We start from the raw sequence: 27655 nt of genomic DNA on the forward strand, positions 1-27655 counted from the left end.
GAACGATGGCTTCCATTTTCACATTGCAACTTATCAGTACTAGAAAGTCTGCAGGTTCTATTAGCTTGTATTCCCCATCGATGATGTCACTGGAAGACGGTTTCTGAACTGCCCACAGCCCTCCGATGAGACACAGACCGAGTAGAAAAAAACTGCATGATTATTAGTGAGGTCCTATTATATGAAGATAGGTTGAAAAGTGGTGAAGTGGTCCTTTAACTGTGAGTGGACGACCCGATTAAGCATTGCACTTGTTTACAAGAGGGTCCACCATGTTCAATTCATTCAAAACGTTCTCACTCGGTACCCATTTCATGTCATTTGGAATCCATAGGAGCGTTGTTGTTTTTGGCAGCTAGTTTTAGTCATAGTCTCTTGAATAGTTTTCATTTAGTTTTAGTCAACATGTTGGTCACCTGGAATGTTTTAGTCGACTAAATGTCACGAGACTTTAGTCGACTACATCTACAGTTGATTTAGTCGACTGAAATGTATTTTGGCGGGCCTTGATGCCGTCGTAATGACTGATTTTTACATGCTGAAGATAGCCGATATTGCTATTTTCAGCATGCAACCAAGTGTAAAATGACTTCTACTGGATCTCTTGTCCACTAGTCCCTCCCTAACATTTTAGTCTGAGTGCCGCGCTACGAGCTTTTAGATTTGCATTTGTATTCAATAGCTAAAGTATAGCATAATGCTTAAAAACACCACAAGGCCCCCTGGCCAGCCGGGGCGCCTGATGGAGGGGAAAGGAACTGGTTGGAATAACGTGTTCCTTCCACGCGCTACGTCCAACCAGGGAAACTCCCCCTGTCAGGTGTAAAGGAGCAACTTGGACACTCAGGCATGAAGGAAGCATGAGTTCAAGTCCGTTGCTCTCCCCTTGTCCCCCATATATGGGGACTAGGTTGGTGGAGGGTGTGTAGAGCCCAGGATCACATTAGATGATTGACACAGGGGTGAAAAATGGGTTACAAAATCGTGGGATAAAAAATATATAACATGTCATCGTGCCATTACAGGGCCTGTGATTGGTCTAAACGGTCTTTATCCATGCCATTACAGGGCCTGTGCGAGGCGGGCGACGGCCTGCGCGCCAGCCTGGAGGGCCACGGCCGGTACCTGACCCGGTGCCGGAGCCTGGAGGAGGACGTGGGCCGGCTGGCGGCGCTGGTCCGCGGGCTGGCCCGCACGCTGGAGGAAGGGGGGCGCGAGGCCGCCGGGGACCGGGGGGGCGACCACCGCGGCACGGAGGAGCAGATGGTGGGACGCTGGCGGACGTACGCGGTGGGTAATACTGCATGCTTAACCCATTCTGACCTGAGATCAGATTCATACGAGGTTTCCACTGGACACACACACTGGTCTGATTTACCCATTCTGACCTGAGATCAGATTCTAAAAAATGTCAGTCGTTCTTCGATTTTTCAAAAAATAGCAGACCTACAAGCTCATAGCGTGCCACTCGGTGGCGCGCTTCGGTGGAATTATTCTTTAACTCATTCTGGACGGGAACCCCTTTTTGGTGTTTTAAGCATTATGTTATATACTTTAGCGGTCGGTGGAGCCTGCAGAATCCACCACTACCCGAATGAAGTGTCTGGTGCTGGGAGTCTGGTCCTGGTGCTGGGAGTCTGGTACAACACACAGGTCCTGGTGCTGGGAGTCTGGTACAACACACAGGTCCTGGTGCTGGGAGTCTGGTGGCAACACACAGGTCCTGGTGCTGGGAGTCTGGTGGCAACACACAGGTCCTGGTGCTGGGAGTCTGGTGGCAACACACAGGTCCTGGTGCTGGGAGTCTGGTGGCAACACACAGGTCCTGGTGCTGGGAGTCTGGTGGCAACACACAGGTCCTGGTGCTGGGAGTCTGGTGGCAACACACAGGTCCTGGTGCTGGGAGTCTGGTGGCAACACACAGGTCCTGGTGCTGGGAGTCTGGTGGCAACACACAGGTCCTGGTGCTGGGAGTCTGGTGGCAACACACAGGTCCTGGTGCTGGGAGTCTGGTGGCAACACACAGGTCCTGGTGCTGGGAGTCTGGTGGCAACACACAGGTCCTGGTGCTGGGAGTCTGGTGGCAACAAACAGGTCCTGGTGCTGGGAGTCTGGTGCAACGCACAGGTCCTGGTGCTGGGAGTCTGGTGCAACACACACAGGTCCTGGTGCTGGGAGTCTTGTGCGACACACAGGACCTGGTCGTACTCCTGGTGAGAGCAGGAGTGGACCTGGTGAGACGTAGGAGGTGCCCGGCCAGGAGTCGAACCACAGTGCCTTCTAGTCCCTCCACGCACCGGATGGCACGCCCCGGTACCGGCAGAGTAGTTCTGGAGCAGCGGGTTGTGTGTCCCTGGTTTTTCCCTAAGGGACTTCAGACATGCAAAAGTGTAGCTTTTCGGCGAAAATCGCCGTTTTTATCCCAAATATAGGACCTGTGTGATTCATGCAAATCCGTTAAAAAAATGTTTGGGGGGGGTGAGGGGGTCTGTGGAGCCCGAGCTCGCTGCCCGGAGAATTATCTGACAGACTACTCTCGTGAGTCACTAATGATTCTGAGCGATATTTCTGCTTGCATCTGGGCGGCATGATGTGCGCAGCCGCTGGTCGCTCCGCGGAAAAAAAACCTGTTTGTGTGGACTCGGCATGAATTTTGACACACTGTCTGTGACTCGCCAGTCGATCCATTAGTTTAGCTGCTACAGTTAGCATTAGCAACGTTAGCACTTTGCGTTATACTGTCTGTGGTGTGGACGCGCCGGCGTCAGTTTCTCTCGCTGTGTGTGTGTGTGTGTGTCTGTCTGTGTGCTCGTGTGTGTGCATGCATGCGTATGAGTAAATAAATAAAGCACGCGCGTGTGTGTGTGTGTGTGTGTGTGTGTGTGTGTGTGTGTGTGTGTGTGTGTGTGTGTGTGTGTGTGTGTGTGTGTGTGTGTGTGTGTGTGTGTGTGTGTGTGTGTGTGTGTGTGTGTGTGTGCGTGCGTGCGTGCGTGCGTGCGTGTGTGTGTGTGTGTGTGCGTGCGTGCGTGCGTGCCAGGGCTTATACTAAATGGATATATTAAAAACGAAAACATGCAGCTCAACTGTTGAATAAGGAGAGGATGTTACTCTACATGTCTTAAATTGACTAAGGCTAAAATAATGAAGTAAACTGACCCTGTTGACTAAACCATCCCAAAACATTTTATTTGTATTATAATTCATTATTTTGCCAGTGAATATAATTTTCTATTTTACATGATGTGAAGAGTGTAACTGTAAGGGATTTTGAGATGGGAGTGTGAGTGCTGGACCAGTTTCTTTCTTTAAATCACACCTGTGTGAAGTGACCCTTATCATCATACATCATCCATTCATTGTCATTTTTGTGACAATGAATGTGTAGGATTGTGTAGGACAAAAATAGCCGATATATGACAATTCATTCATTGTCAATGGCATTTAGGACACAAATCTACTGAATATAGGAGGGGCTAGTGCTCCTCGAGGGGCTAGTGCTCCTGTTGGAGTAAATTAATTGTTCTATGACTATCAGGACATGAATGTTAACATCTTGCTCAATACTGACTAGATTTGTACTGATTTAGTAAATAATCATCTGTCATTTTTGAGTGGTGCAGCCACTCAACCACACTATAGACAGCTACAGTATGTGTCCCTGTGTCTGTCCCTGGCTGGGTCCCTGTGTCCCTGGCGGTGTCCCTGTGTCCCTGTGTCACTGGGTCTGTTCCTGGCTGTGTGCCTGTGTCACTGGGTCTGTCCCTGGCTGTGTCACTGTGTCATTGGGTCTGTCCCTGGCTGTCCCTGTGTCACTAGGTCTGTCCCTGGCTGTCCCTGTGTCACTAGGTCTGTCCCTGGCTGTCCCTGTGTCACTGGGTCTGTCCCTGGCTGTGTCCCTGGCTGTGTCCCTGTGTCACTGGGTCTGTCCCTGGCTGTGTCCCTGGCTGTGTCCCTGTGTCACTGGGTCTGTCCCTGGCTGTCCCTGTGTCACTGGGTCTGTCCCTCGCTGTCCCTGTGTCACTGGGTCTGTCCCTGGCTGTGTCCCTGTGTCACTGGGTCTGTCCCTGGCTGTCCCTGGCTGTGTCCCTGGCTGTGTCCCTGTGTCACTGGGTCTGTCCCTGGCTGTCCCTGTGTCACTGGGTCTGTCCCTGGCTGTGTCCCTGTGTCACTGGGTCTGTCCCTGGCTGTCCCTGGCTGTGTCCCTGGCTGTGTCCCTGTGTCACTGGGTCTGTCCCTGGCTGTCCCTGTGTCACTGGGTCTGTCCCTGGCTGTCCCTGTGTCACTGGGTCTGTCCCTGGATGTGTCCCTGGCTGTGTCACTGGGTCTGTCCCTGGCTGTCCCTGTGTCACTGGGTCTGTCCCTGGCTGTCCCTGTGTCACTGGGTCTGTCCCTGGATGTGTCCCTGGCTGTGTCCCTGTGTCACTGGGTCTGTCCCTGGCTGTCCCTGTGTCACTGGGTCTGTCCCTGGCTGCCCCTGTGTCACTGGGTCTGTCCCTGGCTGTGTCCCTGGGTCCCTGGCTGTGTCCGAGCACGAAACATAGCGTTATAGCATTTGTTCACCACCAAGTGTCACTGTTGCACAGCCTAACACACAGACACACAGGCCGGGAGGAGGGCTAGTACAGTACAGTGTAGTATATACTGTCCCCCATGACACCCCCCCCCCCCCCCAAAGTGGGTTTAGTACCGATAAACGCTTAAAAGATTTGCGCCGCGGTTTTGCCCGCGGCACAGCGTTGGCCCCGCACACTGTCACCTTTTTCACCTTGGGCCTGTTTGCATGCCTGGGACTTATCGAGGGTGTAGCTACTGGGACGTAAGTCGGGACTTGATCAACCCCGGCTGGGTCACCTGAGTGAGGGGTATGATAATACAAGAAATAACTGTTCAGAATCTACAGCTTGGTATAGGCTGCTGATAACACACCCAACGCAAAACGTATGCTTATCAACAACCGATAAATATCGGCTACTGCTATCGGTTAATGTCATGTTTTATTTGCCGGCAAATATCGGCCGCTACCGATTTATGTGGCCGATACATCGGTGCATCCCGACTTCGGACAAATCCTCTTAACTCCATTGGGGCCGTCAAACCGTCTGCTAAAGCAACATTATTTCAAAATGTAAGGGTTTCTGGAGTTGGTGTCTTCCCTACAGCAGAGATATATGTATTGAGTCCTACAATGTACCACTGAATGAATGTAAATGGATAAACTAGGTCTAACTCTCTGAGTGTGAGAGTTATATAACGTTGATGTCGTTGGGTAGAAACTTCATACAGTTATGTTCAAAACTGTTTTTTATTTATTATTCAAATATATGCAAAACTATGCAATCTTACACAACTCAAAGTACATCGTGATGCGAGGCTGAAGAACGGCTTTTTTTGCAACTTTCTTTTTGATACTACGTACTGTAGTAAGACGAAGTAGGGCATTGATTTATGAAAGAAACTGGTCAATATAGACTTTGTGGACTTTTTAATATTTTATTTGATATCATTTTTAGTCTCATTTCCCTTTTTGCTGGTATATGTTCTTTTTTTTGTCCTTTTCTAAATGGATCAAGGATTCTTCTAATCTTCCTTCCTCTCAAACCTTCTCTGTTTTGCCACCTCATCCAAGCCACTTTGCTCCCTTTCTCTTTTTCATTCCACCTCTCCAGCGAGACGTGACTTGACGGAACGCCTTCAAACTGTAGGCGTTCTCTCTCTCTCTCTCTCTCTCTCTCTCTCTCTCTCACCACGACAGTAAACCAAAGTTTACGAGCAATCTTGCTAAAGATTGGTTTGAACGCCCGCTCGGTATAGAAGTGTTGACACTTTAAGTGCCTTTGGCAGAGCCTGCATGTCCCCCGAGGCCAGCATACCTTAACGTTAGGTTAGGGAGGGAGGTTTGGCCACAGATGTGATAAAGATAAGCCGTTGTGTTTGAGGGTAGTGGTTATCTCACGCTGTCACTCTGTGTGTTTGTCTTTTGTCAACCTTTTACTTACCCAGACTATAGGCGTGACACAGGGCGTTAGCAGGGCGGTTCAGGGGCAGGCATATACCCTGTGTTGTTATTGCTAGACACGGAGCAGGTGCACAGGACAGCCACGGAGCCGCTATTTGGAGTGGCTTTCCTGAAATGCAAGAAGCATAAATTAGGCTTTAAAGCTTAACAAGAACGCCCTGTAATTAAGTCAAATGTATGCTCGGTCACGTGGCGAGACTTGGCAGATGAATTAATTAATTGCCTTTTTAATAGCGCTTTTGTCAAGTGCTCAAAGCACTTGACAAAGCGGTTCATTCAGTCATACATTGGGAGGTGAAGCGGCGAACAGTCGACGCCAGCGTCCTCACATTCACACACCGACGGTGGTACGCTACCATGCGAGGCACCGACCCACTCAATGGAGGGCAGGCAGTGCAGGGTTCAGTTTCTTGCCCAAGATGACACTTCGACATGTAGACAGCCGCCCTGATGTACAGGCTCACAAGTTGTATAGGTCTGCTCTTCAATGCCCTAACCCTGACCTGAAAGAGAGGTTCTTCTGACTGGCTTTGACAAGATTCTGATGGCAGAATCTGCCATAACCCTTAAAGGGGTATTTCACTTTAAAATATATAAAAATGCAGTGAAATAATGCGGTGTAATATATGCGCGTGTGTCTTTCCAGGGCGTGAAGAGAGCCCTGGAGGCAGAGGAGGCTCAGGTGGAGCACCTCAAGGCTCAGCTCAAGGACCTCTTCCGGTTCTCGGAGGACTCGCGCCACCTCTCGGACGACGTGCTGGCCGTGGTGAAGGAACACCAGAGGTAAGAGAGAGTGAAAAAACCTCTTGAATTCACCTGTTTCTGCAGCTAACACATTCTGACCTGAGATCAGATTTTAAAAATGTCTTCTACATCCTGACAGTTTTCATTCTGACCTGAGATCAGATTCTAAAAATGTCTTCTATATGTCAGTCGCCAGTCAGTCAGATTTTTCAAAAATAGCAGACCTATACAAGCTTGTAGCGCGCCACTCGGTGGCGTGGCAGAAAGAATGACTCGTATCTCCTGATCCAGGGCGCTCTCCGTGGTTATGAACGGATTGATATGCTGGAGCTTCATTTCTGCTCCTCGTCCGTCTCTCCCGCAAAATATGAACGCTTATTTTGGATCATATATCGTATAAATTAAAATGATAGCAATGTAAGCTATAGCAAACTTTTTTTTTGCTGATTGTTTCCGGGTCGTGGGGCTTCATAGTAAAAGCGGCCAAGTCTTTCCGGCACCCCAGAGCTCCTATTTTGAAGGAATCCCGGCAACGGTTGTGTTAAGAAAAGGTAGTTTAGTTTAGTTTAGTTTATTCGCACAATAAAAACAGTACAAAAAAGGTAACATCAATAAAAGAGAAGTGTGTGCAGGTGAGAAAAGAAACCCAGGGAGGGCTTATATGTGGTCTCACCAAAAATAATATACAAATAGTAATATACAAATAGTAAGACAAAGTAATCAAAAACAAAATAACAAAAACAACAAAAAATACATTGAGGTACAGTTTTGGGACATAGAAGGTTTCCATCCGACAGCGACGAGAACATTTCTATTTTTGACTTATTCATTGTTATTGTTGCGCGTGGATATGAGGAGGCATATATATATATATATATATATATATATATATATATATATCAAAAAAGAGAGAAAACCCTTCCAAGGAAGGGACTGCACACTCCAGGGAACAGAGACGGACAACTTACTGCATCAAACTTATTTATTAGCACGACGCGTTTCGCCGTGAGCTTCGTCAGGTGCTATACAGAGGTGTGAATGTGTCAAGTATATACAGTATAGGGACAGTCATTATTGACACATTCACACCTCTGTATAGCACCTGACGAAGCTCACGGCGAAACGCGTCGTGCTAATAAATAAGTTTGATGCAGTAAGTTGTCCGTCTCTGTTCCCTGGAGTGTGCAGTCCCTTCCTTGGAAGGTTTTTCTCTTTTTTGATGTCTATGCCTGCTAACTAGACTTGCACCTCCTACGGGTCTTTTTGGATGTGCAGGAGTCCCTTTTTTGTCTCGTATATATATATATATATATATTGTCACTGTGAACACGCTGAGTGCATGCTGGTACCCGCACTTCATTTGCATAGGTCAACTGCCTCATTTGCATAGGACAACTGCCTGCAGCACATGCCAGTCTAACCCAGGACAGACACCATGCAATTCTACAAAATGCCTTCTAAATCCTTTTCTGGAAAAAACAAAAAACCCTATGTTTCTACATGTCAGTCGTTCTCAAAGTTTTTCATGTCAAGGAGTCGGTCGGGACCCCCCAAAAAATATATGTATTTGGTCACCCCCCCCCCCCCCCCCCCCCCATCTGAAAATGTGTTGTTACAGTCAGGAAGCAAAGATTTGAAAGAATATAATTATATTCAATGATTTGTGCCACATACTCACGTTTTTTTTAAATAGCAGATCACGCCACCGGTGTGCAATCAACATTTTGCCAGCGCTGTGTGGGAGTTGTTGTGGTGGTGAAGGTGAACTAGTGTGACCTGACTTAATTAACAACCGATTGTGAGTGGTAATTACTAATTTGTTCTCGTTTTGGTTTATTTTGAGAACTCAGAAAATAGTTTACATAAAGAAAAACAGATTTTCTTTAACCCATTTAGGTCTGACATCGAAATGTATAAAATGTCTTCTATATCCTGACAGTTTTCTGTCAGGATTTGCGCCACATTTTCACGATTTTTTTCAAAAATAGCAGACCTACAAGCTCGTAGCGCGCCACTCGGTGGCGCGCTATGAGCTTGTAGATCTGCTATTTTTCAATAGCTAAAGCATAACATAATGTTTAAAAGACCAAAAAGGGGTTCCTGCCCAAAATGGGTTAATCACTGATATTCCATTTGAACTATTGTGACCTGACTTAATTACCACCTCGATTGTACTTGGCAATTTGTTCATAATATTTTTTCTTTATTGTGAACTCATAACTAATTAACGCAAGAAAGACAGAAATATAATATTGCATTATATCAACCCATTCATACACCGATGACAGCGGAAACAATGGAAACAAGCAATTTGGCGTTCAGTGTCTTTTGCTCAAAGACACTTCGACACTAATATATGGCCCTCGTTTATCAACGTGATTTACGCCCCACAAATGTGCGTACACGCCAAGATCACCGCAATTTTATCGGCATTTATCATTCCAGCAATGACTGACTAGTATGAACCTTTTTTTTTCGCTGGGCCCGGAAATGCTTGTCTCGCGACCTTCCCCTTATCGTGTGTGTGTGTGTGTGTGTGTCGCGCTGACCTTCCCCTTGTCGTGTGTGTGTGTCGCGCTGACCTTCCCCTTGTTGTGTGTGTGTGTGTGTGTGTGTGTGTGTGTGTGTGACCGACCAAATGACAAAAAAACTCCCATATCTGCTGGGCGAAGTACAACAATGTGCAAACGCATAGCAGCAAGATTTGTGAGTTGCTGTGATAGGAGAAGGATATCAAATGGAACACAACCACCCTAAAGACTAATCATTGTGTATATTCCTGCACTATATACCTGCATCCAGTGATCTTGGTGGTACTACATAGAAATTGATCTATTGAAGATTCTGACTTTCAAATGTACATCATTTTTGTTTTGATTGTATTGTTCTTTCTGCTTTGGCAATGTAAACGTATGTTTTCTCATGCCAATGCCTTTGAATTGAATTGGAATGTGTGTGTGTGTGTGTGTGTGTGTGTGTGTGTGTGTGTGTGTGTGTGTGTGTGTGTGTGTGTGTCGCAGTGTGAAGTGTGGCGCCTCCAGGCTGTGCGCGGAGGCGGAGGCGGGGCTTCGGCAGGTCCTCCAGGACCCGCTGCACGTCTACGCCCAGTGGAGTCACATGGTCTCGCAGGTCCTGGACGCGTCCGCCGACGTCAGCGAGTTCTCGCACGTCGCCATGCTGGTCCAGAACATCGAGGTGAATACGTGCACGCACACACGTGCACTGCACCCGCACACAAACGCTCAAACACATAAATACATGTTACAGCCATAGACTGTAAAACAATATGGACAAAGCGTTCGCCGGGTCTGATATGGACTTAAAATGAAGCCTGTCAGTCCTTGAACTGTAAATCGCCATCTTTCTAGATCCGTTTGGGCCCAGCTGGCCATTGGCTGGCCCAGACAACGAGGCGGGACTTCCCCCCCCCCCTTCTTCTTAGTTGGTTTTTATTTTGACTCGAACGGGGGGTGGCTCCCGTTCATAGACTGTAACGGTAGCCACGCCCCTCAGAACATACGCGACTTTATGGTCATTTTTTTAATAAATGGGACCATAATTTTCCAAAAAGAATATTATGACATGAGAAATGAGACTTTAAACTAGTGACTGGAAGCAGAAAGTATTCATGACCATGTTTATTAAGGTAATACAGTCTAGGTGAAGTTGGGCCCAAATACATGGACCTCTATGGGCATATGGGTTTTTTTGGGCCCAATGACAGCGCCACAACAGGCCATTATATGAACTTTCAGGATGTCCCGATTTCCTTAGTGGCTTCACGAAATATCTGTCTGACTGCCCCCCTGGTTACAGCACACAAGTTCTTTAAAGGTTCTATGCCTTGTTGAATGAGTCCAAATCAATGTGGAAGGAGGTAAGATTGGTGGCGAACTTTAAAGAGGGTCCAAGGCCGCTCTGTGCACAGGCAGACTCTTCACACACTAGAGCATGTCTGAAATAAGTGTCAGAGCTGAAATCGATAAATATAAAATAAATGCTTAAACATGTACCTAGGTGTAATGTTTAGAGACCACAGATAAGAAGTGAACCTTTCATTTCAAGCCTGTTTTCTCAACTCGCTGTTTCTCTGCAAGACATTAATACTCTATAAGCCATATCTCCAAAACTGGTGGGTCAAACTTACTGAACAACCAGTATGTCAATTTAGCCACATTTGATGAATGCTTATTTGATTGATTATTGATTATTTATTTGAATGATTATTTGATGAAATGAACGGGGAATTATTTCATGGGCCACTCGTCGTTCTGAAAGAGGGTGGGACTGCGACGCTCTATTCTGGGGCGATCATTTGACAAGATATGCGAAGATATTTGGTACAAAGAAAGTGTTGGTTCTGTAGGTCTACAGAACCGGTACTCAAAAAGTACTTGCTTTTTAGATCACTTACGTATTTGTGACTAAATTTGACTGAGGGACTGCCATTGGAGTTTTTTTTTTTTTCAGTTTTTTCATATCGTATGAAAGCAGGGAGTCATAGCTTCAAATTTGACACATTGGTTGTTCAGTTTGACCCACCAGTTTTGGAGATATGGCTTATAGAGTAATGTCTTGCAGAAAATGGCGAGTTGAGAAAACAGGCTTGAAAGGTTCACTTCTGTGGTCTCTAACATCACACCTAGCTACATGTTTGGCCATTTATTTCATATTTACATGTCGATTTCAGATCTGACATTTATCTTAGACATGCTCTAGTATGTGAAGAGTCTGCCTGTGCTATTTACTCATTTTTAATTAAAAAAAATTAGTTTTTCTCCTCTGGTGAAAAGCTGGAGTTTGCGCGATGGCAGGCTCTCAGTCAAATCTGGTCACATAAAAGTGACGTAAAAGGCATAAGTACCGATACAAAAACATGACATTACTTTAATACAGTACTACAGTGTACTAATCCACTGGCTTTTACCTTCCAGCAGTACTGTACACTCAACCATTTTCAAAAGTAATTATCGCGCCTGCTTTCGTAAATTTACATTTTAATAGAGCTTCTGGGGCTGCAGGGGTTGTTGTGATAGCTTTATGATGTTCTTAACTTCTTATCCCCGCTGCTTGTGTAATATGTGTGAAATATGAGCAATAATAATGTGTAAATTGTGCTTGCTATAGTATGTGCGTGCTGCATTGTTTATGTCTTGTACGACTAGTATGTCTTGTATGACTAGCAGATTTACAACGTGTGGTATCTATCTATCTATCTATCTATCTATCTATCTATCTATCTATCTTCACTATTTCCGTACGCCACCATTGTTCCAACAAAGTAATAGTAGTGCTTAATCAGACCCGAGTTACTCACCTGCTTCTTTTTTCAATAATATTTTTATTGATTTTTACATTTTATGACAATGACAAAGACAAGACAGGAAAAACAAACAAACAAAAACGGCTCAGCTCAGGCGCGTTGTGGAACAAAGGACACAATTATACACTTATACCAAGAAATACACGTACAAAAAAAAAGTACAAAAATAATATACAAATATGGACACATTTGCAGTTTGGTGCAGTCTGGTGCTTGAAAGTCTAGATGGGTTAACAACTCCAGAGAAAATAAAAGATATGCATATGCATACATACATACATAACAATAATATCCATAACTTTATCAATCAAGGTTAGTGGCATCGCTTCTGTCCAGGAACCCTATGGTCAAGGTGGTAGCTAACTGAGGGCCAACAAATCTCAAATATGGGTCCCATATTTTACAGAAGGTATCTGTAGTGGAGCGTAGCAGGCAGGTTAGGAATTCCACTCACCTGCTTCTTGGTAGTAAGTAAGACGGTTGTTGGTTCTAAATATGGGTTTTGATATATTTCCGGTTCATTGATCAGATCTCTATGAGTTAATTCATCAACGGTCGAGGCGGAGTTTTGAAATAATAACTTGAGATCATATTGATTTGAAGTCCTAATTATCGCCCCTCGGATGCCGTGAGGAAGGACACTGTGAACGTGCATCGTTTTCTGCAACAGGTCGGATTTATTGAGCTACTGCTGGAGTAGAGTAGAGTCCTCTGTTGATGTATTCAGGTCACGTTTGTTCCTAAAAAAACAAAAAACCTCAAAGTACTGCTTTGTATTTTTCACCCAGACTTGATCTCCATGTTCCTCTTTAACCCATTCAGGCCTGACGTCGACATTTAAAAAATGTATTTTTTAAAATGTAATTTCTTTGGAAAAACGTTTCTATATCAGTGGTTCTCAATATTTCATGTCAAGGACCCCCAAAAATATATGAAATTGGCCGCTGACCCCCATCTGAAAATGTGTTGTTTCAGGGACCACCCTCCTAGAAGCAAAGATTTGAGTTAAAAACGTTCGCTCTGAAAGAGTATATATTAAAAGCTTTGCACCACATGTTCATGATTTTTCAGCAGACCTACAAGCTCGTAGTGCGACACTCGGTGGCGCGCTATGAGCTTGCAGATCTGCTATTTTTCAATAGCTAAATTATAACATAATGTTTAAAACACCAAAAGGGGATCCCGCCCAGAATGGGTTAAGTTGTAGGGATACACGTTTGGGCTGTGATCTGTTATGTTTGTGTTGTTCTCCTCTGCCTTCAACACCACGTCCCTGTGGTATAACGCTCCTCCCTTTCATCGTCTCTGACTCGCTTTACAATGTCTTGGTTGTGTTTTCTTTGGCTTTCTGTGGTATTTTTTTGTTCTTTCATTTTCAGATGAGAGATGGAGAGAGGAGGGGTGGCAACGGGCATTTGTTTTTCTGACATACCAATAGTCCGACAGACAGTCATGAGTCCCACACCCGGGCCTAACTCATACATGCCAAATCGGGCCCGTGAATGAATAATCTTTGGGTTATGATATTTAATTCGTATTAGAGCTGGTCCTCTGGTATATTGCATGGACCACCATAATACTACAAGTCCCACAATGCACTGCGAGCTGTGCATTGTCACGTATCGAGGGCCCGCAAGCGCAAGCATGAGTCTTCTCTTCACTATTGATCAGCAGTGAACGTATATCACTTGTGGTCAACTTTCAGCTACCCCTCTCCCCAAAAATGGCCCGTGTGTTGAAACACAGTCCGGCCCTCAACTTGTACCAATTTCTTTATTTTGGCCCACTGTGTATTTGAGTTTGACATCCCTGCCCTAACTAACCCAAACACTAACCTCCTAAGGTCTCTCCTTCTCCTTAGTAAACAGAGGGTGCATTTTCAGGTCTGGGATACCTCTTTTATCCAATCGGGAGAGAGAACAAGTGAAATTGGAAGTTCTGGCACTAAGAAATGAGCAGCCTAATGATGAGCAACTGGAACATGATGGAGTTTAGGCTGACAAACGGGTTGTTTTTTCAGAAAACTGTCAGGATTCAGACGACATTTGTAGAATGCCAAACATGTCGTGCACAATACACACACACACACACACGGCACCTACGCACACACACACGACACACATGGCACACACACCTACACGCACGCGCACACACAGGAACTCAGAACCACAGACTACAAATTAAGTAAACAATCAAATTGGGTGTCTTTGGCGGGGGACAACAGACATCAATCTGTTCACTACAGCCTCATCTCCATAATGATAATTGGTTTCTGTTATTTCTCTCTCCTCACTCCTCTCTGCTGTTCTCCATTTCCACCACAGTTCAAATAAACGGTCTCTGTTTTGACTGAAGCCAGATTCAAATCTTAAGAGACGTCGCTGCCGTTTCTATAATGAGTTGAATTGATTCTGTATATTCTACTCTGCGCATCAACTCCCATCTCTCTCTCTCTCCCCTTCCTCTTCTCAGACAAACAGAGACCGGCTCGTGTATTACAATAACAATTTAGGCATTTAGCAGACTCTCTCTCTCTGTGTGTGTGTCTCTCTCTGTCTGTTTCTCTGTCTCTGTCTCTCTCTCTCTGTCTCTCTCTCTCTGTGTGTCTCTCTCTCTCTGTCTGTCTCTGTGTCTCCCTCTCTGTCTCCCTGTCTCTCTCTCTCTCTCTCTCTCTCTGTGTGTGTGTGTCTCTCTCTGTCTGTTTCTCTGTCTCTGTCTCTCTCTCTCTGTCTCTCTCTCTCTGTGTGTCTCTCTCTCTCTGTCTGTCTCTGTGTCTCCCTCTCTGTCTCCCTGTCTCTCTCTCTCTCTCTCTCTCTCTCTCTCTCTGTGTGTGTGTGTCTCTCTCTGTCTCTCTGTCTGTCTGTCTCTCTCTGTCTCTGTCTCTGTCTCTCTGTTTCTCTCTCTGGCTGTCTCTCTCTCTCTGTCTCTCTCTCTGTTTCTCTCTCTCTGTCTCTCTGTCTGTCTGTCTCTCTCTCTCTGTCTCTCTCTCTGTCTCTGTTTCTCTCTCTCTGGCTCTCTGTCTTGTCTGGAGCACAATGTTAAGAATGTTAAGAATGTAATGCAATTTTAGATGGCATGTTATTTTCTAAATATAATACGCTGGGTTCCTTGTTTAGCGGCAGATCGGCAAGCTCAATATGTGTCACTTTTTCGCCACACTTTGAGCTTCTGAATATGAGACCATTTGTAGGTTTTTTTTGTACCATTTCTTCTCTAGTGGCTCCAATGAAGTTGATAATTGATCAAAGGTGTGTGTGTGTGTGTGTGTGTGTGTGTGGTGTGTGTGTGTGTGTGTGTGTGTGTGTGTGGTGTGTGTGTGTGTGGTGTGTGTGTGGTGTGTGTGTGTGTGTGTGTGTGTGTGTGTGCAGAGGCTGCTGAAGCACAGTGTCCAGCTGCAGGAGCGCCTGAGCCTGCTGCAGGTCAAAGGTGAGCTGCTGGGCTCGGTGTTCGGACCCGAGCGCAGCCAGAACCTCCAGGGAGAACTGGCCTCCGCCGTACGGAACCGGGAGCTGCTCCACGGACAGCTGCTGCAGCGCAAGAGCAGGCTGCAGGTATTATGATACTGTACTTTATATACTGTACTTTATACTGTACTTTATGTGGTTTTATTTAGACTGAAGAGCAGGCTGCAGGTATCACACTACTGTACTTTATGTGTTTTATAGAGCGTCGCAGTCCCGCCCCCTACCAGGGCCCAGGAAATGATTCCCCATTCATTTTCCTCATAGACATTTCAAAAAGTATTTATTTAAAGACCTTAACACTTAGACTGCCGCCATTTATTGATAAATTAGGTCCTAATTCACGCCAGCATTTTTTTAATTTGAGCTCTTATTTTGAAAAGCCACATTTTGCCTCAACCGGAAGTGAGCTCATCTCTGCCAGCTTTACGTTGCCAAGACAACCTTTGTTTACATGATCACATCATGCCGGGTACACTATAGACCTCCACAACGTCGGCTCGTGCCGTCAAAGAAACGCTGTTTTGACCAAAAATGCCATCTGGGACAAGGAATAGGAGATACAGGCGATTGAAAGAAACGGATAGAATGGATTCTTATGGCGACGACGAACTAAGATGAACGATCCAATGCTGTGCTAACAACACAGCTAGCTAACCGGCTAACGTAAGTAGCATTATGGCTCGATCGATCAAATGCACTATAAAACAACAATTGCCGAAGGGCTACGGCAATGGCGGCAAGCGTTTTATTAATGAATTGACATTAATCTAAGGCAATGGCGCGGAGGGTGTTAATTAATTTTTATTGAAGGAATAAAACAGACAAGAAAAACAACAAACAAGACTAAACCGAAATAAAAAGAAAAGACAAAGACAAAAAGCTAAAGAAACAAGGCTGCATTTTTCATATTACAAAATACGTTCAATGAAATCCTATTGCAATATCGCTAGGCTGAGAGAAAATATTACACTTTTTTATTTAAAGACCTTTTAAGCCTCGTACAAAAGCCAACTCAAGGTGTGAGAAATCATGACAACAAAACACAATGTTTTGGGCCCAACAAATAATTAGAAAGAAGAAAAAACCGGCAGACCTGTCACAACACTTTTTTTGGTTGTTTTTCTCTTCTTTGTAATTATTTGTTTGGTCCAAAACATTGTGTTTGTTGTCATGATCTGTCATGACTCGAGTTGGCTTCGTACGACGCTTAAAAGGTCTTTAAATAAATACGTTTTGAAATGTCTACGAGGGAAAATGCATTGAGAGTTATTTCCTGGGCCTGGCGTTGTCATGAAAGGTGACGCTCTGTTTAGTCATTTCATGGCATAGTTTTAGTTGACGAAATTCAAAGAATTCTAAAAGCTTTTCATGTCAGCCTAGCTATTTTATAATTGAACGAGTAAAAAATATATATATTTTGACACACCCCCCCCCCCCCATCTAATCTAGGGGCTTTTTATAGAGCCCGACCAATCTGCCCCTTTTGGTGTTAGCATTATGTTATGCTTTAGCTATTGAAAAATAGCAGATCTACAAGCTCATAGCGCGCCACCGAGTGGCGCGCCACCGAGCTTGTAGGTCTGCTATTTTTTTTTAAATCAAAGAACGACTGACATAGAAACATAGCTTTTTCAGAAAACTGTCAGGATGTAGAAGAGATTTTCAGAATCTGATCTCAGGTCAGAATGGGTTAACGTTTCACTGCTTGTACCCTGTGTGAGAGAGTGACGAATACAAATAAGCCCTCTTGAATGTGTCTGACCCAGAGAGCCTTATCCTTCCAGCCACATGTAAAGAACTCTCCCTCCCTCCCTCCCCTCCCCCTCAGGGGTTGATCTCCAGGACCAAAGACTTCGGCGATGCCCACGAGTCCATCCGCTCCACGCTGTCCGTCCTCAGGGAGAGGCTGGTGGCCGCCAGCGTCCTCCAGCCAGACATCCTGGCCAAGAAGAGCCAGGCGGACCAACTCAGGGTGCGTTTATGGACTTGTGTTTAACAGCCAGTTAAAACCCTTTCAGGACGGGAGAATTAACCCCTTTGGGGTGTTTCAAGCATTGTGTTATAATACTTTAGCTATTGAAAAAAATAGCAGGGTCGGCGGTTCGAATCCCGGCTCCTCCTCCTGTCCACATGTGGAAGTGTCCTCGGGCAAAGACACTGAACCCTACATTGCCTCCAGTGAGTCGGTCGGTGTGAGCTCGCCACCGTCCGTGTGTGAATGTGGGAAGTGAGGACGCTGGCGTCGACTGTTCGCCGCTTCACCTCCCCAATGTATGACTGAATGAACCGCTTGTAAAGCGCTTTGAGCACTTGGAAAAGCTCTATAGAAAATGCAATTCATGATTGTAAATTCATCATGTGTCCCACCAGGTGATCCAGAAGGACCTGGAGGAGTGTGATGCTCACATCACAGCCCTGGAGACCCTGGTGTCCAACAGCGCCACCAACAGGACCCAGTTTGAGACGCTGCACGCCGACTGGAAGCTGCTGTACAAGGCTGTCAGGGTAAGACTGTTACTGTAACTACTGTACAAAGCTGTTAGGGTAAGACTTTTATCTACTGTACAAGGCTGTTAGGGTAAGACTGTTATCTACTGTACAAGGCTGTTAGGGTAAGACTTTTATCTACTGTACAAGGCTGTCAGGGTAAGACTTATCTACTGTACAAGGCTGTTAGGGTAAGACTGTTATCTACTGTACAAGGCTGTTAGGGTAAGACTGTTATCTACTGTACAAGGCTGTTAGGGTAAGACTGTTATCTACTGTACAAGGCTGTTAGGGTAAGACTGTTATCTACTGTACAAGGCTGTTAGGGTAAGACTGGAGTCTACTGTACAAGGCTGTTAGGGTAAGACTGTTATCTACTGTACAAGGCTGTTAGGGTAAGACTGTTATCTACTGTACAAGGCTGTTAGGGTAAGACTGTTATCTACTGTACAAGGCTGTTAGGGTAAGACTTTTATCTACTGTACAAGGCTGTTAGGGTAAGACTTTTATCTACTGTACAAGGCTGTTAGGGTAAGACTGTTATCTACTGTACAAGGCTGTTCAGTGTTTCCTGCAGGAAAAAGCTTTGGCATGGTGCTGGGCGTGGGGGGGGGGAGCTTATGGCGCGCGGCCTTGGGCCGCGTGTCGAAATTTTTAATTAATTAATAGGATTAATAAATTAAGATTAATTCGTATTATTGCTCTTGTATTGCGATTGGAGACACTGGGGGGACACTGGGGGACACTGGGCAGGCACTGGGGAGGCACTGGGAAGGCACGGGGAGACACTGGTCAGGCACTGGGAGACACTGGGGAGGCACTCAGGGGCACACTGGGGATGCACTGGGGAGGCACTGAGGGGACACTGGGTAGGCACTGAGGAGACACTGGGGAGGCACTGGGGAGGCACTGGGAGGCACTGGGGAGGCACTGAGGAGGCACTGAGGGGACACTGGGGAGGCACTGAGGGGACACTGGGGAGGCACTGAGGGGACACTGGGGAGGCACTGGGGAGACACTGGGGAGGCACTGGGGAGACACTGGGGAGGCACTGGGGAGACACTGGGGAGGCACTTAGGGGCACACTGGGGAGGCACTCAGGGAGACACTGGGGAGACACTGGGGAGGCACTTAGGGGCACACTGGGGAGGCACTCAGGGGGACACTGGGGAGGCACTGGGGAGACACTGGGGAGGCACTTAGGGGCACACTGGGGAGGCACTCAGGGGGACACTGGGGAGGCACTGGGGAGACACTGGGGAGGCACTGGGGAGACACTGGGGAGGCACTGGGGAGGCACTGGGGAGACACTGGGGAGGCACTGGGGAGACACTGGGGAGGCACTTAGGGGCACACTGGGGAGGCACTCAGGGGGACACTGGGGAGGCACTGGGGAGACACTGGGGAGACACTGGGGAGGCACTTAGGGGCACACTGGGGAGGCACTCAGGGGGACACTGGGGAGGCACTGGGGAGGCACTGGGGAGGCACTGGGGAGGCACTGGGGAGGCACTGGGGAGACACTGGGGAGGCACTTAGGGGGACACTGGGAGGCACTTAGGGGCACACTGGGGAGGCACTCAGGGGGACACTGGGGAGGCACTCGGGGGGGGGGGGGACACTGGGGAGGCACTGGGCAGACACTGGGGAGGCACTGGGGAGATATTGGGGAGGCACTGGGGAGACCCTGGGGAGGCACTCAGGGGCACACTGGGGAGGCACTCTTTTTTGAGTTATATGATAGCTTGGCATGGCGCAAATAATTCCAGGCATGGCGCAGCGCCATGCCAAGAACATTGTGCAGGAAACCCTGCTGTTAGGGCTAAGACTGGATTTCTTTTTAATTATGCATACCGAGAAATGTGATAAATGTATGTCACTCTAGTCTAGTCAGTTGCCTTTCAATTATTCAAAGGCAAAGATATGTGACTACTTCTATTCGTTATTATATTATTTATTTATTTTGTGTCAGGTGAAGGTGAGCGAGAGCGAGGAGAGCGTGGGCGAGCACGAGAGCTTCCACGAGAGCCTCCTCAACGTGGAGAAGTGGCTGATGGTCATGAAGCAGAAGATGGAGTCCTACCGCAGCCCCCAGGGGGAGTGGAGCGTGGACCACCGGCAGCACGAAGCCCAGGTGGGTGTGGGGCGGTGGGTGGTCGGTGTGTGGGTGGGTGTGTGTGTGTGTGTGTGTGGGGGGGGACTGAAGGACTTCAGTACACTGAATGAGTGCATTCGCCATGTATCCGGGGGAAGCCTGATCTAACCACTCTTAGATTTTTCTCCAGTTTATTCCTGAGTTTTACTTTCGTTGTTTGGGTTTTTACTGTTTTCCCTTTAAATAAGGAAAGCCCCCAGGCTCATCTACTTAGTATTTATATGTCAAGGTAGTGTCCCTGTCCGCGTGTGGAATGTGCTAATGTGTCCCCTGTTCAAGATCAGATTTTTGGCATGTGTAACCCTCCAGGAAAATCCGTGTTTTCATTAAAAAAACAGTGGGGGGGGGGGGGGGTGGTGAGTGGGTGGGTTGGTGGGTGGGTAAGTGTGTGGGGGTGAGACAAAGCGAGGTTCATATTCAGTAACACGGATATTTCAAACTTTTGCCTAGTTTATGATTAACAACTTTAACCCCCCCCCCCCCCAACCAATTTGTCCTGCCCTTCTCCCCAGAGGGCACTGGGTGAGTTCCCGGAGAAGGAGCTCCAGCTGCACCAGACGGAGGCTCAGGGTCAGGGCGTGTTGGAGCGGACGTCGGAGGACGGTCGCGTTCACATCGTACGCGACATGAACCGCCTCAGGGCGTCCTGGCTGGCCCTGCACGACCTCAGCCTCAACATCTACAGGTAAACCGCACGCACGTCGCACGCATAAAGTACTGCAGAACGCAGCCAATCTACAAGCACACACGTTGTGAGCTAAAACATTTTCTTGTCAAATTGTACGATATGTGACTACATTTGACTGAGGGACTGCATGTCATTGGATTTTTTTTAATTTTCGTTCGCAGAGAAACAGCGAGTTGAGAAACCAGGCTTGAAAGGTTCACTTCTGTGGTCTCTAAGCATTTATTTCATATTTACATGTCGATTTCATCTCTGACACTTATTTCAGACATGCTCTAGTATGTGAAGAGCCTGTGCTATTTACTCATTTTGGATGAAAAAAATAATAGTTTTCTCCTGGTGAAAAGCATGGAGTTTGCACGATGGCAGGATCTCAGTCAAATCTGGTCCCATATTTGTGGGAAACTTTGAACCAACCTCACAATTATAGTGATACACACACACACACACGCACACACACACAGGCTGCATCTCAGCCCCAGGTCCTTATCGTTTGAAGAATAACGGTATTTGAAGTCAACGCAAAAGTCACCGACAGAAACATCCAGACGCGTGTCGATGTATGTGTGTGTGTGTGTGTGTGTGTGTGTGTGTGGTGCGCAAAATATCAGCGTTCACGTCGCGCGAGTAATTCCCATACTGTGAGCTCTGGGGTTTTTGCAACATGTCTACCTTCGTATTGATGCCCTTTACTTAACCCATTCTGTCCTACACACAGGGAACAGTTTGAGAACCACTGACATAGAAACATGTGTTTTTCTGTGTGGAGTTTGCATGTTCTCCCCGTGTCCCCTAGGGTAGATACCCTCACAAAAACATGCAGTAATCCTGGTCTCTAAACTGCCTCCCCCTGGCCAGCCGGGGCGCCTGATGGAGGGGAAAGGAACTGGTTGGAATAACGTGTTGCTTCCACGCGCTATACGTCCAACCAGGGAAACTCCCCCCTGTCAGGTGTAAAGGAGCAACTTGGACACTCAGGCATGAAGGAAGCATGAGTTCAAGTCCGTTGCTCTCCCCAGGTTGGCGGAGGGTGTGTAGAGCCCAGGATCACAGTAGATGATTGACACAGGGGTGAAAAATGTGTTACAAAATCGTGGGATAAAAAATATATAAAAAAAAGATGAAAAATGTGTTTTTCAGAAAACTGAAGACATTTTGTAGAATGGTCTTCGGGGTCTAAATGGGATAAATAACCCTCGGCGTGAAGGATATTCATGAAGCTATAGGACAGACAATAAAAGGGCGAGCCGTGCGTGCCGCCGCACAATTGTCATGCTATGAATACCGAGCGACCAAATCCAAGGGAAAATAACTATATATAATATATATCCTTTATTTGTTTTTGCAGCAACAAAAGATCCATGCATTTGAAACGCTTCAAGCGAGACAGTCAGGCACGCATGATAACACAACATGTTATGACAAGCGAGAATGAGCTCCCTGTCACTCCTGTGTCTATAGAACCTGAAACACACACACTGATGTTGATGACGACCACCTCCATCGCACCCAACGTGTGCATGCACGCACACGCACACACACACACACACACACACACACACACACACACACACACACACATGCATCAGCCCTTATAAGCGCCTTCTTTCAGAAATACGAGGAGGGATGGGAGGGAGGCTTCCATCCCTATCCCTCCCTCCCCTCCCCAGGCAGTTAGTTACCAGACTGGTAATTCTGTCAGAAAGACACCACTCAAAGTCAGGGAAGCGCCTCCTCGCCCCCTATGTTTCTGTCAGAAGCAGCTGAGGGCTGATTTCCCCCCGGTGTAAACCGTGGAGGGAGAACCTAGCACGGCCAGACTAAGGGCCGCTTCATACTCTTATTTTAGAGCCGAATAAAACTCTGTAGAGCCTACAATGTGACGTCATTTGTCTCTGTAGAGCCTACAATGTGACGTCATTTGTCTCTGTAGAGCCTACAATGTGACGTCATTTGTCTCTGTAGAGCCTACAATGTGACGTCATTTGACTCTGTAGAGCCTACAATGTGACGTCATTTGGCTCTGTAGAGCCTACAATGTGACGTCATTTGGCTCTGTAGAGCCTACAATGTGACGTCATTTGACTCTGTAGAGCCTACAATGTGACGTCATTTGGCTCTGTAGAGCCTTCCTGGACTACATGTTGTCTCAGTAAGACAGCTCTCCCCCCTATCCACAAGGAGGAGCATATATTTTTTTGCAAAAAGGGTGAAGTGTCCCTTTAAAGTTGACTAAAACTTGACTAACACTGAAACCTTTCAGATGACTATAGTAAAGTGTGACAAAAAGAAAAGTTTTATTCCAGAGACTATGACTAAAAAAGTCAAATCAAAGTTTTGCTTCTGTGCGTTACGTCGTGCACATTGAAAGCACGGCACACAGATCAGCTTGTCCATCACCGCTTGGCTAGAGGCGTTCAGAGGCATCAGGAGGCTCTCCGTACTCGTTGTGTATTCTGGTGGAGCCCGCCACTCAGCTGTGAAATCTGCTTAACCCATTCTGACCTGAGATCAGATTCATACGAGGTTTTCACTGGACACACACTGGTCTGATTAACCCATTCTGACCTGAGATCAGATTCTAAAAAATGTCAGTCGTTCTTCGATTTTTCAAAAAATACCAGACCTACAAGCTCGTAGCGTGCCACTCGGTGGCGCGCTATGAGCTTGTAGATCTGCTATTTTTCAATAGCTAAAGCATAACATGATGCTAACGTCATAACGGGTTCCCGGTCAGAATGGGTTAAAGTCCAACTTCAGACACTTGGTAGTAGGCAAGCTGTCCTCGGGGAGGAATTCACGGTTGTCAGTCAAGGAACTCAAGCATATAATATGGCAAAAGGAGAGCTGGGAGATACAGGAGATCAGAGTGTAGTGTACGCTCACTAGACAACTAAATCACAGCAGATTCTTTTTTTTTCTTTTTTACATTTTGTTCTATGAGACATCTGTTTTCGTTTTGCTTGATTTTTTGTGTGTGTGTGTGTGTGTGTGTGTGTGTGTGTGTGTGTGTGTGTGTGTGTGTGTGTGTGTGTGTGTGTGTGTGTGTGTGTGTGTGTGTGTGTGTGTGTGTGTGTGTGTGTGTGTGTGTGTGTGTGTGTGTGTGTGTGTGTGTGTGTGTGTGTGTGTGTGTGTGTGTGTGCGTGCGTGCGTGCCCGTCTGTCCCCAGTTAATCTCCGGCACCGTTAAAACCCGGTCGATGCCAAATCTTGCACACACGTCCTAGCGCATTTTCATTGATATCAAGAGAAAATATTCTGAATGTTTTTCTTTTTTTTTTTAGTTTGCCTCCAAGGTCACCTTGCTCTTCGCTTTTTTTTTTTTGATTGAAATATAATATTAACATTTTGCAGAATTACAGTACATTTCAAGCACAAACTCAATATACAAAGACTGTTAACTGTGAGTGGCCAACCCAATTAAGCATTACACTTGTTTACAACAGGGTCCACCATGTTCAATCAAAACATTTAGAGACATACAAATAGACACTTCTATATAGTTAAAGAACAGAACAGGAATTCATCCTGCTCACGTGCGTTGTCGTTCACTTCCCTGTATATGGATCAGAAAGAAAGGCTCGGCGTGTGTAATCTAAGGAGCTCTCCGTGGCTTTGACCAGATGGATACTAAAGCTCTGCATTTCTGACTTCAACAACATGCCTCTCGTTCAAAATATGAAGTGAGCGATCATCAGCGACTTATATCGTAGTCTTAGCGAGGTATAAGCAAGCAAAAATATGTCTTCCGGTTTTTGTCTGGAACGGAAGGGGGGGGCTTACAGAGTAAAAGCGGCCATTTTTAAGGAAATCCCGGCGCTGATTGTGTTTTAAGCGAGCGGGTAAAATAAAATATAAAAAGGTACTTTCGAATGGCAATTTTAGCATTGTTAATTTAGTAGCAATATTCATTTTTTTCATTTTCGAAATTTAATTCATATTATCAAATTGGTTCTGACAGCCTGTTTAATTAACATACTAGTGAAAAAGCCTTGACCTGGTGCTCTCTCTCTCTCTCTCTCTCTCTCTCTCTCTTTCCTCCTCCTCCTCCTCCTCCCCCTCTCTCTCTCTTATTATTAATATTATTGTGTATTTATCTTCCTTCCATTAACCCATTCTGACCGGGCACCCATTTTGGTGTTAGCATCATGTTACGCTTTATGTATTGAAAAATAGCAGATCTACAAGCTCATAGCGCGCCACCGAGTGGCCCGCTACGAGCTTGTAGGTCTGCTATTTTTGAAAAATCGAAGAACGACTGACATTTTTATAGAATCTGATCTCAGGTCAGAATGGGTTAAGTCTCTTTGCTCACCAATGTGCTCAGTCTAATTCATGCAGCTGTCAATCCAACAGCTGACTTGACTCCTCCACGCGGTCAGCAGAGGTATACTTATTTGTGTGTCGCCCTTATCTTTAGAACAGATCCTTAAATGACCAGTTAGTATCGCATCTCTGTTGGAACAAGACTATAAGGACTGTCTGAGAATAGGGTTTTGAGGAGGCTTGCGTCCGGAGAGTCTGCTGGAACAGGCACGGAGGAGGCCTGTTCCTGTTCCTCACTCTCTGTATGTTGTTAGTCAGCTGAATCTTCTTAATACATTCTCAATACTTCACCCTGAAGAACTTTGTCATTCCTTCATCTTTGGACGATTATTTAACCCATTCTGAACGGGAACCCGTTTTGGTGTTAGCATCATGTTATGCTTTAGCTATTGAAAAATAGCAGATCTACAAGCTCATAGCGCGCCACCGAGTGGCGCGCTATGAGCTTGTAGGTCTGCTATTTTTGAAAAATCGAAGAACGACTGACATTTTTAGAATCTGATCTCAGGTCAGAATGGGTTAATCAGACCAGTGTGTGTCCAGTGGAAACCTCGTATGAATCTGATCTCAGGTCAGAATGGGTTAAAAAATTCTCAATACTTCACCCTGAAGAACTTTGTCATTCCTTCATCTTTGGACGATTATTTAATCGACAACACTCTCCCTCTCCCTCTCCCTCCCCCTCTCTCTCTCTCCTCCCAGGCTGTTGAGCAGCTCCGTGGAGCCGTCCCACTCTGAGCGGGCCGATCAGAGGACCAGAGGGGAGGGGCCCTCGGCGGGGGGCCAGCCCAGCCTGACCCAAACCCTGCTGTCGCTGGGGGACGAGGACGACCTGATGGACGACAGTCCCCCGGGAGAGAGCCACGGCGGCCACGGGGCCTACGACAGCCCGGAGCTACAGGAAGGACAGGCCGGCGTCAGGGTGACCGTCGTGGCCATGAAGGAGAGCCCGCGCTACGGGCAGGGCGCTCCGGGCTACGGGCAGGACGCTCCGGCGTGGCTCCAGGAGGAGAAGGACAGCCCGCGCTACGTTCAGGGCGCTCCGGCGTGGCTCCGGGGGAGCGGCGAGCTGGGCAGCGCCGGACGGGACGAGGAGGAGGAGGACGCACTCGGCCACAGCCCCTCGGGGCGGTTCGGAGTCGAAGAAGTGGATCTTCTGGCTTGGGGAGCGGAGGCGGGGGGCGACGAGAGCTCCTCCAGGGGCGCGTTCAGAGACTCCTCCTCCTCCAGGGGCGCGTTCAGAGACTCCTCCTCCTCCTCGGGAGGTCAGAGCGGGCAGAGCGGCAGGCCGGCGGGCGGTCTGAACTTGGCCGACGCCGTGGCCAGCGGAGGGAGAGCGGGAGAGGACGGGTCCACGACGGTCGTTTGGGCCACACAGGGACAAGGCGCTGGCGGCCGCTACAGACAAGGACCGGCCGAGACGGAGGAGAGGAGCGGAGGAGAGAGGCTGGGACAGAGTGGAGGAGAGAGGCTGGGAGGAGAGCGTCTGGGACAGGGTGGAAGAGAGATGCTGGGAGGAGAGTGGCAGGGACAGGGTGGAGGAGAGCGTCTGGGACAGGGTGGAGGAGAGTGGCTGGTACAGGGTGGAAGAGAGATGCTGGGAGGAGAGTGGCAGGGACAGGGTGGAGGAGAGCGTCTGGGACAGGGTGGAGGAGAGTGGCTGGTACAGGGTGGAAGAGAGATGCTGGGAGGAGAGTGGCAGGGACAGGGTGGAGGAGAGCGTCTGGGACAGGGTGGAAGAGAGATGCTGGGAGGAGAGTGGCAGGGACAGGGTGGAGGAGAGCGTCTGGGACAGGGTGGAGGAGAGTGGCTGGTACAGGGAGGAGAGAGGCTGGGACAGAGTGGAGGAGACCGCCTGGGACAGGGAGGAGAGTGGCAGGGACAGAGTGGAGGAGAACGCCTGGGACAGGGAGGAGGAGAGAGGCTGGGACAGGGAGGAGAGAGGCTGGGACAGAGTGGAGGAGAGAGGCAGGGAGAGGGAGGAGAGAGGCTGGGACAGAGTGGAGGAGAACGCCTGGGACAGGGAGGAGGAGAGAGGCTGGGACAGAGTGGAGGAGAGAGGCAGGGAGAGGGAGGAGAGAGGCTGGGACAGAGTGGAGGAGAACGCCTGGGACAGGGAGGAGGAGAGAGGCTGGGACAGAGTGGAGGAGAGAGGCAGGGAGAGGGAGGAGAGAGGCTGGGACAGGGTGGAGGAGAGAGGCTGGGACAGGGAGGAGAGAGGCTGGGACAGGGTGGAGGAGAGAGGCAGGGAGAGGGAGGAGAGAGGCTAGGACAGGGTGGAGGAGAGAGGCAGGGAGAGGGAGGAGGAGAGTGGCTTGGACAGGGAGGAGAAAAATGGCTTCGACAGGGAGGAGAGAGGCTGGGACAGGCAGGAGAGAGGCAGGGACAGAGTGGAGAGAGGCAGGGACAGAGTGGAGAGAGGCTGGGACAGGGTGAAGGAGAGTGGCTGGGACATG

The 27655-nt window shown here is 47.6% G+C and overlaps 1 protein-coding gene across 1 annotated transcript in view; it reads left to right on the forward strand.

Annotated features, from left to right (window-relative positions):
• syne3 (spectrin repeat containing, nuclear envelope family member 3) overlaps window positions 1-27655 on the forward strand; it is a 68639-nt gene that overhangs the window by 24518 nt on the left and 16466 nt on the right. The window contains exons 8-17 of the mRNA XM_080783340.1: window positions 1069-1290; window positions 6663-6799; window positions 9781-9955; window positions 15452-15634; window positions 17376-17519; window positions 17918-18052; window positions 20007-20168; window positions 20702-20874; window positions 25902-26656; window positions 26957-27085. Of these exons, the coding sequence (XP_080639466.1) occupies window positions 1069-1290; window positions 6663-6799; window positions 9781-9955; window positions 15452-15634; window positions 17376-17519; window positions 17918-18052; window positions 20007-20168; window positions 20702-20874; window positions 25902-26656; window positions 26957-27085 (2215 nt within the window). The remainder of the gene's footprint in view (window positions 1-1068; window positions 1291-6662; window positions 6800-9780; window positions 9956-15451; window positions 15635-17375; window positions 17520-17917; window positions 18053-20006; window positions 20169-20701; window positions 20875-25901; window positions 26657-26956; window positions 27086-27655) is intronic.

The sequence above is a fragment of the Protomyctophum bolini genome, assembly GCF_963924005.1.
Source record: "Protomyctophum bolini genome assembly, chromosome: 15".
NCBI classification, from domain to species: Eukaryota; Metazoa; Chordata; class Actinopteri; order Myctophiformes; family Myctophidae; genus Protomyctophum; species Protomyctophum bolini.